Raw genomic sequence first — 16,029 nt, forward strand, 5'->3', positions numbered from 1 at the left:
TAATTACAGTCGAGTTGACAGCACAAATCACAAAATATTTAGGCCTAGTAGTCATGAAAACGTATTCAGATTTAGCATATTAATGATGCATTCACCTCATAAATCATGACACACTGCTCTAGCACAGGAAAGTGCATACAAGTTCAAGTGCATGCTTTTAAAATAAAAAAGTATTGGTATCGGTATCGATATCGGCGATACTGGACCTGTATTTACTTGGTATCGGATCGATACCGAAATTTGCAGTATCGCCCATCACTACGTACCAGAGTGGCGATCAGCTGGCGGATGTGACGTTCTCTCACATCCGGTTGTAATCGCGGAAGAGCAGCGGGCTGATAATGAGAGTGATGCGCTGATTTTGGTGAGTTTCGCCTTCGCTCTGTCTCTCTCCGCTGTTTTTTTTTTAGTAACAGCGGTTTTGGTGCTTATAAATGACTTTACAAACTTTTTTCCAACTGTTAACTAAACGCCGAGTTGCATTAGAGAGGTCAGTAAGTTAAGCATTTAAGTTTAGAGCTACAAGCTTGTTTATGCGCCGCTATTCGTGCTATTCACTATAAGTGTGAATATACTCATGAATATTAATTACGTCTTTTCGGAATATCGAGTATTTGTTAACGAATGGTTGTTTATTGGGGACAGATTTTTACAGTGAAATATGTTTTAAAGCTTGTTTGTTATTCACATTGGCACAAACGGGGGGGACTGCATTCATGTTGGCAGTGCAGAATCAATAACTATGATTATGTGATGCTTTTGCTTCCCATATACCTGTTTATGGCTTAATATATTTATTTAATCAATCTTTAGACAAACTGGAAAGATAGTGCTATCTAGTGCTGAAAGTTAAAAGGTCTCAGTTTAATCACCTTACCTGCAGTCATATTGTAAATTAACCCTTAATCAGTGTTTGGGGTCATTATGACCCCACTGGACTTTTCTTTCATTTTTTAAAAATGTTACCTTCATCTCAGGGGCATGAAACTCTGGGACTTTTCCTAAATAACCTATCTAAACATGCACAAAAAAACTGGGCTTGATTTGGTTGTTCTAAAGGTGTGTAAAAAAAAATTTACCTTTTAAGGTGTTTGGGGTCAAAATGACCCCACATTGAAAATGAATGGGAAAATGAAAAAAATGACTTTTTTTAATTTTGTTTGTCAAAAAAATCAAATTAAATCCATTATAAATCTGAAAATTTCTACATATAAACCAAGGTCTGGTCCTAGAGCATAAATAAAAAGTAGAACGAACTTTCTATCTCATACACACACACACACAGACACACACAAACACATAAACAAACAAACAAATGTATGTTTTTGCAACAGAGAGCATTTTTACAGAATTTGGCAAATAAAATAAACAAAACTGGCATAAATCTAAAAAAAAATTACATTTAAATCAAGGTCTGGTCCTAGAGCATAAACCCAAAGTGGAACGAACTTTCTATCTCATACACACATACACACAAACGCACACAAACACACACAAACACACACAAACACACACATGTATGTCACTGCAACAGAAAGCATTTTTATAGAAATTGGCAAATAAAATAAATAAAACTGGCATAAATCTAAAAAAAATTTACATTTAAATCAAGGTCTGGTCCTAGAGCATAAACCCAAAGTGGAACAAACTTTCTATCTCATACACACACACACACAAACACACACAAACACACACATGTATGTCACTGCAACAGAGAGCATTTTTATAGAAATTGGCAAATAAAATAAACAAAACTGGCATAAATCAAAAAAAAATTACATTTAAATCAAGGTCTGGTCCTAGAGCATAAACCCAAAGTGGAACGAACTTTCTATCTCATACACAAACACACACAAACACACACAAACACACACATGTATGTCACTGCAACAGAGCATTTTTATAGAAATTGGCAAATAAAATAAACAAAACTGGCATAAATCTAAAAAAAAATTACATTTAAATCAAGGTCTGGTCCTAGAGCATAAACCCAAAGTGGAACGAACTTTCTATCTCATACACAAACACACACAAACACACACAAACACACACATGTATGTCACTGCAACAGAGAGCATTTTTATAGAAATTGACAAATAAAATAAACAAAACTGGCATAAATCTAAAAAAAATTACATTTAAATCAAGGTCTGGTCCTAGAGCATAAACCCAAAGTGGAACGAACTTTCTATCTCATACACACACACACACACAAACACACACATGTATGTCACTGCAACAGAGAGCATTTGTATAGAAATTGGCAAATAAAATCAACTAAACTGGCATAAATCTGAAAAATGTCACATAAGCAACATGGAACAAGCTTGTTCCCACACACACACACACACACACACACACACACACACACACACACACACACACACACACCAACACACACACACACACAATCATGTCATAGTGGTGACTTGTAATGGTTCTGCAAATGTATATAATAATTTGATAATAATTATATAATTAATATTATATAATTATAATAATTAATTTGATAATAATAATAATTAGATTTTTTATGTATTTCAAAATGTTTAAATAAATATTCACATATATATATGTATATATATATCAAATTTGTGAGGAGAAGTGAAAATGAGTGAATGAATGGTTCTCTATGGCCCTCTATTGGATACATTTGGCCATTGCACTTTAATTCCTTTCCCATAAGAAATAAGTTTTTTCGACTAACCTTTAGATGGCAGTATTCCATCCCTAACACATAGAGCAATGCCCAAAAACCATTTATATTGAATTAATATCATTATTTAAGTGATTTTTTCTTTAAAAAATCATTTTTCATAAGCCAATTTATGGCCTAGTTATGTAATTGTGCAGTAAATAGGTAAAAAACTTCAAAATTTCCACAAAAACACAGCATAAATGTATAGTTGAGAAGTAAATAAAAAAAATGATATATAGTTTTCCATATAAAAATGTATATTTCCTTATGCAATCGCTCTTTAAAAGTTTGGGGTCAAAATGACCCCAAACACCTTAAGTGTTATCCTTTTCAAACACTGATTAAGGGTTAAGTATGTAAGTATAAAATAGGTATCAAAAGTATGGCAGAGAGATCAGGTTAGATTGTAATGAGCTATAATTATCTTTAGAGTTGTCATGCCAGCCTTTTCACTTATTTTACCACAAATGTTATATTTTTAGTATGTTTAAACAATTTTATATTAAAAATGTAACATAAACATAAAATTTGATTAAGGGATACACAATATATCGGTAATTATATTTAATGTTTTCGTTATCGGCCCAATAAGAAAATGTGGCCGATATATATTAAAGCCGATAAATAATAGATTATTTATTTATTTCCTTCAGCTGAGACACTTCAGATACGCACTGTTCGCCATGATGGTTTTGAATTGCTTGAAATATTATCGAATCAACTTCAAAAAAGAAAATACAGTTCAGTGCAACAAGTCTGTCAAATACGCTACATAAAATTATAATCAGATCATTATAATTGTGTGCTTGGGACATGGATTTATTAGTGAGACTTTTGTTTTTGTAATCAGGCTCTCAAAAATTTGGATTTAGATTTATCGGCCAATATATCGGTTATCGGCTCTCAAATAGAAAGAGTTATCAGTATCGGCCAAAAATGTTATATCGGTGCATCCTTAATTTGATTGATACATAAATACAAAACGTAAGCATGTATGTAGTACATTTACAGACTTACAAATTGTCCTTTGTCGTATTTTTTGCTAGGCCATGACTTTAGACCAGCTCTAAAAGTGGTCAAAGGCTGCTTGATTAGATCATGTATTCCTGCATGTGTTGTTTGATCACTGTTCTTTCAGTTTGAGTATAATGGCAGTATGTTGCATGAAAGCCAGATAAGGCACGTCTCTTTGTTGGACTGTTCGGTTATCTTTTCTCCTCTGGTTCAGGTGATGCGCTCCAACTGCATGTAGGTATGCGGAGCGGCGTGGGCTACAGCGAGTTGGAGGGAAGTCTTCCAGCCATTGCTTCTTTGAACGCCTCGTATTCCCAGGCGTCCCTCTCCCTTCCCTCCTCTTACTACCCCCCGCTGCCCCCGGGAGAGAGGAAAGCCTTCTCAGACGTCCGCCGAACCTTCTGCCTCTTTGTTACGTTTGACCTCCTCTTCATCACTCTGCTCTGGATCATTGAATTAAATGTAAGTTTTTATTTTGTGCTTCCAAATTGTGTTCTTGCCCAGTGCTAATCGTTTTTGTCTGTCATGCAGTTTGTACTTCCTTTTTTTACTTTGTCTATTATCATTTGGGTTCATATTTACGGTTGATTGTACGTGCCTGTTTCACTTCCTCTGATTAAAAGAGTCATGCAAAATTTGCATATTATTTTTAACCATATTTAGTTAAGTAAATAGAGATGTGTGTATATGTGTATTCATTTATATAACATATATGAAAATATTTATTTCAATATTTTATGAAATAAATGGAAATAACCTTGTATTAAAATGTACTATTTTATATATCACACGCCAAAGATACATCATGTGCAGTTTAAAGTTTTTGTTGTTTTTTCATTTGAACATGGTAAGTTTGACCTGTTTTTCTGCCTGTGTCTCTCAGATCAATAAGAGCATATGGACCAGTCTTGAGAATGAGGTCGTTCACTACAACTTCAAGTCATCTTTCTTTGATATATTTGTAAGTATGAGTCCCATTGCTTTGTTACCTAGTGAACCATGATAAAATGTGGTATATTTTTGTATTGGCTTTAAACTGAGTTCTCTTCACTGTTGATCTGATATATCTCTCTTTCATGCTATTCAGTTCAGTCTAACATAAGCACACAAACAAACACTTAACTGTACAAAATATGTCAGTCATTAAACTGTTCCAGTTGTAGTATTATTATTATTATTATTTTAAAGTGTTAGTCTGTTTACTTAAAGCTTGTAGAGCAGGAGGTGTTGCTTTCTTGCTACTGTCACTTTCTTTAGCATGTGACATCAATAGATTGTACTTTAAAAAGTGCTCGTCCCTTATAGCATGTAAAAAGGCCTTTTTATGCATTGAAGCTGTTCTCTTATCTGCAAAAAAAAAAAGATCTGCAAAAAAAATGATGGCATCCTAGAAAAATGTCAAAACTCTGATATTTACTACCTTTCTAAAGGATCAGCACTGAACAGTCACTGTTAAATCCTTAGTTATTACTTTATATATCAATAATCTCTTTCTTTTTGTCATTTGCTTGTTCCCGCTCAGCTTTTAGCTTTGTTTAGATTTCTGTGTTTGCAGCTTGGATATGCTGCATTTCAACTGAGACACTGGTGGGTCATTGCGGTAAGAAAGACCAACCTCAGCCTATAAACATCTCAGTATTTGCATCTCAGTAATATATATATATATTAGATCCTAGATAATGGTGATTTATCATACAATGTTAGAATATAAGTCAAAATGAGTGTGTGTATATACAGTACTGGTCAAAAGTTTTGAATGTTTTTGAAGGAAGTCTCTTCTGCTCATCATACCTGCAATTATTTGATCAAAATACAGGAAACAATAATATTGTGAAATATTATTACAATTTAAAATAATGATTTTCTATTTTAAGGGGAGACACGGCAGGCAAAAACATTTTTTTTTTCACCTGTCAATTTTGAGTTTTTGGGATATTTGTCTTCAGTAACATGTCTTCTTTCAGACTTGTGGTGAAAAAAAGTCTGAAATACACATTTAGGTCTTTATTTTATTACACTTTGTCTGTTTGCGTCTGTAGATTTCGCGTAAATTCAACAAAAGTTGGCGTTCTAAATCAACATGTTGCTCCACGATCGCTGTCATCACATACACCGTTAGAAAGCTCTCTCGCTCCTGTACAATGCTGTCAGATCCAAATATGGTAATTTCCTTTTTATCAGCAACCAATCGTGAAAGTAAAAGGGGGGATTTAACTCTAAATGCGCAATCTCATTTAAATCTTTAAAGCCTGTTTGCTCAAAATGACTTTTCTCTCATACTCCAAGTCCGAAATCTCCACTTCAGTAGCACCTATATACACCAAACTTTCCAGTCTTGTACCTAGTTATATTATGAAGACATTTACAGAGGGATTTGTAAATATATTATTCCTAGCCTGATTTATATAACATTTTATTCCAAAAAACATGGCGAAAATCACATTTTTAAGGCTATTGACAGTATATTCTGATTTACAGGATGACAAAAGTACATATCCATAAATCCCTCTGTAATTTTTTTCCCATCTAATATGTTAACACAATGAAAAAATCATTTTGAACCTGGCTTCCAATACTCAGATTCAGTTTTTTTAAATATATGCAAATTAGTGCATATTTAATTAGATAATGCATAATTTTCATATTTAAACATTAAATTACAGAAAACTTGTAATACATTTTTTTTCTCATCTTAATGTAGGGCCTAGGTAATCAACTGGGAAAGTTTCATGGTGATATCTGCTAGTTAAATGTTGTACCCTATTCACCTGTATTGTATCGCCTTAATAGATTAGATTGATTTCTGAAGGATCATGTGACACTGAAGACTGAAGTAATGGCTGATGAAAATTCAGCTTTGCTTCACAGAAATAAATTATATTTTAAAGTATATTTTTTTTTATATTTCACAACATTACTGTTTTTTTCTGTATTTTTGTTCAAATATATGCAGCCTAGATGAGCAGAAGAGACTTTTTTTCAAAAACATTCAAAATAGTAATGTTTCCAAACTTTATATATATATAACACACACAGACACTTTAAACTTTCAAAGGTTTAGATATGATCATTGTCTTTTTGTTCTTTCTCTGATCTCAGATCACTACTCTGGTGACCAGCGCCTTCCTCATTGCCAAAGTCATCATATCAGATGTAAGATAGTTAATATTTTATCTTCCTAGCCAGTCTATTTCAATGCATAAATTATATGACGTGAAGTCACATGTCTGCTTTGTTCCTCAAATGAACCACTAACAGCTCTCTGAATTCTTTATGTTTTATTACATTGCTGTAATAATACAAATAGGTGTAGGAGGTCATAGCTGTCTCTTGTTTTCTCAGTTGTTAGGTCAGACTGCTTTTGGCTATGTTCTTCCCATCACCTCGTTTGTGTTGGCATGGTTGGAAACCTGGTTCCTGGATTTCAAAGTGCTCACGCAGGAAGCAGAGGATGAGAGAGGTGAGATAATTTTTAATACAAATATTCAGGACTGTATTGAATATACACACATCGGTAAAAATAAAAGCCTTTGTTTATTTATGTTGGTCATAAAAGCATCCTTTTAAGCTGAAATATGACACATTTTTTAAATAGTGGACAGTGGATGGCTGATCCTACATTTTTCTCCTGATCCTACATTTATTTTATTTCAGGCAAACCCCCTAAAGGCTTCATAATAGTTTTTTTCATGATCATTTTCCACTCTCTCTAAGGCTGTTAGAAATAAGCAGTCTGAAGTCAAAGCTTTTTGCACCTGTAACTTTAAGATGTATGAATTGCATAATATTATGATTGGCTGACCTTTTCCAAATTAAATTAATAAAAACGTCCGAGACGTGTAATAATGCTGAACTTTATTGTTATGTAAATGTGGATAATCATATGTTTGATGGTTTGCACATAGTCGTGATTTGGCTTATTAGTTGTGGGTGGACTGGGGAACTTTGCATTGTCAGAATTTGAGTGCCTACATAGTGCAAGGCCTTTCAAAAGAGGAAGAAAGAACCTTTTTCCTGTGATATGTCATTTTAATAGTCATGTGGTCACTTAAACAGTCACATTACTTTAAGATTTGGGAAGGGAAACATGCTTCTACTTTGTTCTGAAGATGCACACTAAGACTGTCGCTGATGTTTGGGAAAGTCCTTGTAGGATAGGTAGAGCGCCACATTAATGATCTGTCATTTCCTCGTCTCCTGCAGCGTATCTGGCAGCAGTAAATGCGGCGTGTGAGCCGGCCCCTCTGATCGCTCCTAGAGCCGTGTCTGACGGACAGTTTTACTCCCCGCCAGAGTCCCTGGCAGGTATAGAGCCATTCGCTTTCATTCTAATGTGACTGTCTGTTTTTGCTTTATTTCCTGCCTAATGTTTGTGTTTGTCCTGTAGGTTCTGAGGATGATCTTGATGAAGAGGGTCTCGGCAGAAGAGCAGTAACTGAACAAGTATACACATGATTGATTGTTTTCTTTCTTTTCATTATGTTTGCATGGAAGAAATATCTGAAAATGACCCAATTTCTGTCTTTCTAAAAGTAATAAGAACCACTTATCTCATAAGCGGTGGATTTCCTGAAAGCATCGTTAGTCAACTGTGCTCGCAAGTTCCATCGTTACAAGCATAATTCAACGATTTGCCATTTCACGAAACCATAGTTCCGACGAATATTCGCAAACAGCATCCCAAACTTGCGTGGTTGGATCTACAGCTCTCGAGCTATTGTTAAAAGCATAGTTTCTTATTTAATTACATGTGGACTTAAACAGATCACGCTCTTGGGCACAAGAGGCCTCTATCACACTTTCGTGTTTGAAACAACTAGGAGCGTAAAAATTATTTTTATATATATATATATATTTGCATATTAATCTATATAATTTATCTTGTCAACAATCAGCGCCTTGTTTGAAGAGTGCGCATGTGCGTAAATTCGCAAGGGAACACTGGAGTATGACGTATAAGTGAATGAATCAAACAATTAGAATCAATTAAAGCAAAAATGACATGGAACAAAAGCAGTGAAGTAGTCCACCTGCACATTAAAGGGTTAGTTCACCCAAAAATGAAAATTCTGTCAGTAATTACTCACCCTCATGTTGTTCCAACAGCGTAAGACCTTCGTTCATCTTCGAAACACAAATTAAGATATTTTTGATGAAATCTGAGAGCTGATCACTTCTCCATAGGCTGCTAGGTGGCCGAAACTTGCTGGCCCAGAAAAGTTATTAAAGAGATCGTTAATATAGTCCAAGTGACTACAGTGGCTCAATCTTAAGTATATCAAGCGAAACGGCAGAGGTGCGACCATGTTACTTCAGTGACCAATGTAGTTCAAACGACAGAGGTGCGACCATGTTACTTCAGTGACCAATGTAGTTCAAACGACAGAGGTGCGACCATGTTACTTCAGTGACCAATGTAGTTCAAACGACAGAGGTGCGACCATGTTACTTCAGTGACCAATGTAGTTCAAACGACAAGAGGTGCGACCATGTTACTACAGTGACCGATGTGGTTCAAACGGCAGAGGTGCGACCATGTTACTTCAGTGACCAATGTAGTTCAAACGACAAGAGGTGCGACCATGTTACTACAGTGACCAATGTAGTTCAAACGACAGAGGTGCGACCATGTTACTTCAGTGACCAATGTAGTTCAAACGACAAGAGGTGCGACCATGTTACTACAGTGACCGATGTGGTTCAAACGGCAGAGGTGCGACCATGTTACTTCAGTGACCAATGTAGTTCAAACGACAAGAGGTGCGACCATGTTACTACAGTGACCGATGTGGTTCAAACGGCAGAGGTGCGACCATGTTACTTCAGTGACCAATGTAGTTCAAACGGCAGAGGTGCGACCATGTTACTACAGTGACCAATGTGGTTCAAACGGCAGAGGTGCGACCATGTTACTTCAGTGACCAATGTAGTTCAAACGGCAGAGGTGCGACCATGTTACTACAGTGACCAATGTAGTTCAAACGGCAGAGGTGCGAGCATTGTTACTACAATGACCGATGTAGTTCAAACGGCAGAGGTGCGACCATGTTACTACAGTGACCGATGTAGTTCAAACGACAGAGGTGCGACCATGTTACTACAATGACCGATGTAGTTCAAACGGCAGAGGTGCGACCATGTTACTACAGTGACCGATGTAGTTCAAACGACAGAGGTGCGACCATGTTACTACAGTGACCGATGTGGTTCAAACGGCAGAGGTGCGACCATGTTACTTCAGTGACCGATGTGGTTCAAACGGCAGAGGTGCGACCATGTTACTACAGTGACCGATGTGGTTCAAACGGCAGAGGTGCGACCATGTTACTTCAGTGACCAATGTAGTTCAAACGGCAGAGGTGCGACCATGTTACTACAGTGACCAATGTAGTTCAAACGGCAGAGGTGCGAGCATTGTTACTACAATGACCGATGTAGTTCAAACGGCAGAGGTGCGACCATGTTACTACAGTGACCGATGTAGTTCAAACGACAGAGGTGCGACCATGTTACTACAATGACCGATGTAGTTCAAACGGCAGAGGTGCGACCATGTTACTACAGTGACCGATGTAGTTCAAACGACAGAGGTGCGACCATGTTACTACAGTGACCGATGTGGTTCAAACGGCAGAGGTGCGACCAAGTTACTACAGTGACCGATGTAGTTCAAACGACAGAGGTGCGACCATGTTACTACAGTGACCGATGTAGTTCAAACGACAGAGGTGCGACCATGTTACTACAGTGACCGATGTAGTTCAAACGGCAGAGGTGCAACCATGTTACTACAGTGACCAATGTAGTTCAAACGACAGAGGTGCGACCATGTTACTACAGTGACCGATGTAGTTCAAACGACAGAGGTGCGACCATGTTACTACAGTGACCGATGTAGTTCAAACGACAGAGGTGCGACCATGTTACTACAGTGACCGATGTAGTTCAAACGGCAGAGGTGCGACCATGTTACTACAGTGTCTGGAAACAGTTGTGGCTAGTTGGTTAGTTTTCTCCAATGATGCAGCGTCCTATAGTAGTTAACCAGTGAATTACATCATAGTACGGGAAACACCCCAGTTAATTCTGTATTCACTTGTTTTTAGGACAAAGAGTTTGTACGACAGGGACGGGAGGCCATGGCAGTGGTGGAACAGATACTGACACAAGAGGAAAACTGGAAGTTTGAGAAGACTAATGTATGTACACGTCCATGCTTGCAGTATTTATTTGCTAATGGTTTTGTGATTGGCTTAATATGAAACTTTTTCACTCTTAGGAACAAGGAGATGCAGTATATACACTTGAAATCCCATTCCATGGGAAGACGTTTATTTTAAAGGTATGATGCCTATATATTATGAGCCTTCGTTCTTACTCGATGTTTCTACATATATACAGAATCAGTTACGTACCTGTGTTTGGCATGTTTTAGGCACTCTTGCAGTGTTCTGCAGAGCTGGTGTATCAGGAGGTCATTTTGCAGCCAGAGAAGATGGTGCAGTGGAACAGAACCGTGTCTGTTTGTCAGGTACACGTACACTCACAGACTCCTCCGTTAAAGACAGCTGAAACACATGTTGGGTGTGAGGCATGTGTTAATAGTGAAAAGACACATGTACACATCAAAATGTACAAAAAAACCATTAGGTCACTATCATTCAAAGGGTTTGGGGTTGGTAAGACCTTTTATTGTTTCTGAAAACAGAGTAATTTTGTAAAATATTACAACTTAAAATAACTTTTCTTTTTTTAATATATTTTCAAATGTAATTTATTCCAGTGATGGCAAAGCCCATATTATGCTGATCCAATCTCATGTGTTGTCCGATCAAATTATAATTTGTTAGTCGCTGGATGTCACATAATGGAGAACTAAATGGATATGTAAAATTGGTGTTCATGTCAGAGATGTGACCTTGCTTCAACAGGGTGATATTTAAATGGATGACATGGATTTTACTATCATCTGACTATCCCTGCTAATTATAAAGACAAAACTCTAAGAAGCTACAAAACATTTTTTTTTTATGTTGAATGGATTGAGATTACAATCAACGTTCTCTCGGTTCCCTCCTCTGATCTGCCCATAGATTTTACAGAGAGTGGATGACAACACATTGGTGTCATATGATGTATCTGCAGGAGCTGCTGGAGGTGTCGTGTCTCCCAGGTGGCTGTTTTTGCTTCTCAATGTGTGTCAAATAGAAGCTTAGGCCTGTTTTACATGCCCTCCATATTAACAGGCTGCAGTATTCACACTGCGATGGAGAGTTTACTTTTAGAACGAATATATTTTCAATACATAGTCATGTGATCATTTATACATTTTTGACATTCAGGGACTTTATAAATGTTCGTCGGGTGGAGCGCAGGCGAGACTGCTACGTTTCTGCAGGAATGGCGACCAATTACATCAACAAACCTCCTCAGAGTCGCTACGTCAGGTCTGTCGTGTCCTCAGCCTATTAAAATACAGAACATATTTAAGCTGTAAACCAAACTCTCACTCTCTTTCTTTCTCTCTCTCTCTCTCTCAGAGGGGAAAATGGTCCTGGTGGATTTGTTGTGTTGAAATCCAACAGTAATCCTTCAATTTGCACCTTCATCTGGGTTCTCAATACAGACCTTAAGGTAAGAGCTTCATGTACCACCAGTTTGTACATTTAAGCCATTTAAACGTATTCAAATAATGTATCTTTTTAATTATGTGTTTGCAAATGCAAGCATCACTATTAGTGTTGTGCATATTTGATGTTAAGGGGCTGTTTAGATCTCTGACCCCAAGTCATTGTGCAACTCATCCTGCACCATTTGTGTTACGGACATGAATTATGCCTCAAATCATGCAACTTGTTGAGGAGATGTGCACTATAACATTTTGAAGCATTCAGATTTATTGCAGATGTTAAAATGGATGAAAAAATGAAAAATTTATTATCAATGTATTTTCTTCTTACAGGGTCGCCTCCCACGTTACCTCATCCACCAGTCACTGGCCGCCACCATGTTTGAGTTCATGTCTCATCTCAGGCAGCGTATAAATGATGTCCACGTCTCCTACCGGTGATCTCCAGCTTTGACTCTTTATCCAGCCACAGTTTACGTTGTGGCAACATCAAATTACACTGCGCCATATTCATTCTCCTGTAAGCTACAGTTGTCATGAGGAGATACAGCATTACATTTGACTGGTGGAAGGTTGTTACGGGCGGTCTGAGTGTTTGGCTGCACTTTATACTGAAGTTAAAGCCGATATAGATGTACTACTACAGCACAGGACATGAGGCCGAACTCATACTGTCAAATCACACACGAGCTAGAAACATGCACAGGAAGTTGTGTGGTGTGTAAGGGGAAATGTATGTGTTATTCAGCTGTGCCTAAAACCACTGTTGTCCCCCTAGTGAACATGACTAAAGGCTAGGATGGTTTCTATACAATATTCTGAGCCAAATCCGCTGCGGTTTCTCATTCTGCTTTTACTTGTGCCTTAATCGTTCATCACACACATTCATACCAATATTAATTATTGTTTGAGGTCTTATTATGGTTTTAAATTGGCTCTTGTGGCCAAACATTGCTGTGTTAGATTATTAAATGTATTCATCTGTAGTGTAGATCAGCGGTCTGCTATGTATATTATCATTTTGTCTAATTATGCATACAGTTATGTCTTAAATCAACATTAACCGGTTAACTAGTACCAAAACGCTTGTAGCATGCATAAAAAAATTCTGCTGCTACAACAACAACAAAAAATATTGAAGCGAACATTTGTGCTTGGTTTTATTCTATAAAATCAATCTGAAATTAATGTAATGGTCCTTTTATTGAAATTTGCATTTATTTCTCTTCTTTCTGTGTTGCATGTCAGTTTATTTTCACACAAAGCATAATTGTCAGCTTTCTATTGGTTATACACTCATGTTTACCACATTTATACAGGGCATAGCATTTTATAAACATTTGAAACAGGAAATGAATCATAGTGTGATTAGTGTTGCCACTAATATAAATGCCGCTTATAAAATGTGAATGTGACCTTCATGAATAGTTGCCTTGAAGCAAGCAAAATACTTTTTGCTTTTAATGGAGAGAAAAGACACTCTTTACATGGTATTGGGCTTCCTTTTAAGGGGCATGTTTAGGTCAGTTTATCAGTGAAGTTGTGAATGATGTTGATCTTTTTAAACAGTCTTGTTCTTGTTTTGCAGCCGTATTGGTTTGTTCTTGTGTGCCTTTGTTACCGTTTCCCTCACTGTAATCACATGTTCAGGATTGCCTACGTTATTTAGATTTATTTTGTATCTACATTTTTTTGGCATCTACAGACTGTAACCACATTTATTTGTCCAGAGCCTTTTGCAGTTCACTTGAATTCATTCAATTCAGGTTCTTTGTGAATGTTATTTTTATACTGATTTACAGTAATATGAAGGTATACAGAATTTTGTCATGTAATTCAAAAATCAGAGTTTCTGCTGAATTCAATAATCAACATTTAATAAAACTAACAAACAGTTTATACATGATGTCTGTTATTTCAGTTATTTGTTTCAGATTTATGGTTAATTACAACCCAGAATTGCATGAATGTTTAACACTTGCAAAAGTCTGAATGTCATTGAATTTGATAATGCAGGGCTTGTTTTTTTGTTTGTTTGTTTTTGGATGCCCTAGTTGGGCAAGTCATTCAAGTTTCCACTGGCACCACCAAAAACATTTTTAGTAGCACTGTTACCAAAAATTTGGTAACTGTTTATTACATTTAGAGCTGTCAAAAACTTCCATTACAACAGTCAAGGTTGTTGCCGAAACATTGGTTCAATACACTTTTAAGCAAGTGTGCAGTTAAATTCTTTTAGAATATGAATAAATATAAAATATAAAATTATATATATATAAAACTTTTTTTATAAAATATATATATATAACTTTTATAAAATTATATACATAAATATTATAAAAAAATGTTTTTATAAATATAAGCTACAGCTGTAATGGAACTCTTTGACAGCTCTAAATTAAAAAAAAAGTTATATTGACAAATATGACAAAAGTTATATTGACACTTTTTTTGTCTTTTGTGAACTATATATGATATTTTATCATTTAAAACCTAAAAATGTTGTGAAATGTTTTGTTTGAAGACTGTTCTCGTGCCATCTTTATTTGAAATAAATGTCATTTGTTTGTATATTTTATATAATGCAATGACATTCAGACCTTTGAAAGTGTAGCTTTAAGTGTCCAAAAGGTTTAGAATTACATTGATTCATTTAATTGACACTTTTAACCAAAGCGACAAAACAAGGAAACGCAGTTAATAATCATAAATATGCTAGAAATAATAGCTATAACTCTGTAGTAATTATATTTTCTCTTCTCTTTCTTTAAAAAACACCCTGACATAATCACAATGATGATTATTTGTATTATGTCTTTTCAGTTAACAGCCTCTGGCAGAGTAAGTTGTGCTCCGTCCACCATGTGATAGCACACAGCCTATGAGCCTCTCACATGAGTGTCACACATCAAACACTTCTCTATTTCCCTCTTTCCCTCTCATAAATTCTGCGGTTTGGAATTTTGTTTATTCATGTGATCCTTGTACACATTTGGAGGATTTTCTCACTTGGAATTTAACAAAAATCCGCATTTGAGAAGAAAATTTACCACACTGATCAAACCAAAAAGATACAATAGGGGATGTGAAGTGTTTGTTAGTCCTCAAGGACTGTAAAATTAAATGACACATCTTAAACATCCATAGCAAAACGCATAAGTGTCTGTTTAGTTCTGGACTTTTGTGACTAGGCTCCCAACCCGCAACTGAAATACCCAACATTTTTATGATAAATGACATTTGACAAAACAAACATTTGTACATTTACTATCTGTCTTGTATTTCTAAAGATACGTCATACCAAACCTTGATGCTGACAACACAATTTTTGCACTACCTCTGGATTTCACCTGCTTAAATTAATGTATATATATATATGCACAATCCTAAATAAGTTAAAATATGTTAAATGAACGTAAAGAGTGAAAAAACAGGATGTGTGTCAGATCTGCATCATGTGCGTCAGGTCTTAAAGTGACAGCAGCAATAACATGCTGTCTGTGATTAATGTTAAACAAAGAACAAATAACAAAGAGAAAATCACACACTGCTCTTGTCTGAATCACTTGTGTAGCTTTAATAATGATTAATCTATATTCAACTTATAATTTACGCAGTGATATTGTGCAGCGTTTGATCATTCCATTTATGTAGCCTATATTTACCTGTTAGACCTACCTGAAAATCT

The 16,029-nt window shown here is 36.1% G+C and overlaps 1 protein-coding gene across 3 annotated transcripts; it reads left to right on the forward strand.

Moving 5' to 3' along the window:
• Positions 1-298: 298 nt before the first annotated feature.
• On the forward strand, positions 299-14,238 carry stard3 (StAR related lipid transfer domain containing 3). 3 transcript variants are annotated; one of them, XM_084130538.1, is made up of 15 exons: positions 299-364; positions 3,927-4,174; positions 4,596-4,673; positions 5,235-5,312; positions 6,812-6,865; positions 7,055-7,172; positions 7,916-8,017; positions 8,100-8,155; positions 10,819-10,911; positions 10,992-11,054; positions 11,148-11,243; positions 11,806-11,885; positions 12,055-12,159; positions 12,253-12,346; positions 12,675-14,238. In XM_084130538.1, exons 2-15 carry the CDS (start codon positions 3,953-3,955, stop codon positions 12,780-12,782), a joined length of 1,347 nt encoding a protein of 448 aa, XP_083986664.1. In that variant the 5' UTR covers positions 299-364; positions 3,927-3,952; the 3' UTR covers positions 12,783-14,238. The 3 variants fall into 3 exon arrangements, with proteins under 3 accessions (XP_083986664.1, XP_083986666.1, XP_083986665.1); XM_084130540.1 differs by having other exon boundaries at positions 304-890; positions 3,045-4,174; XM_084130539.1 differs by having other exon boundaries at positions 326-490.
• Positions 14,239-16,029: the final 1,791 nt, after the last annotated feature.

Source organism: Abramis brama, assembly GCF_963993115.1.
Source record: "Abramis brama genome assembly, chromosome: 12".
Classification (NCBI taxonomy): domain Eukaryota; kingdom Metazoa; phylum Chordata; class Actinopteri; order Cypriniformes; family Leuciscidae; genus Abramis; species Abramis brama.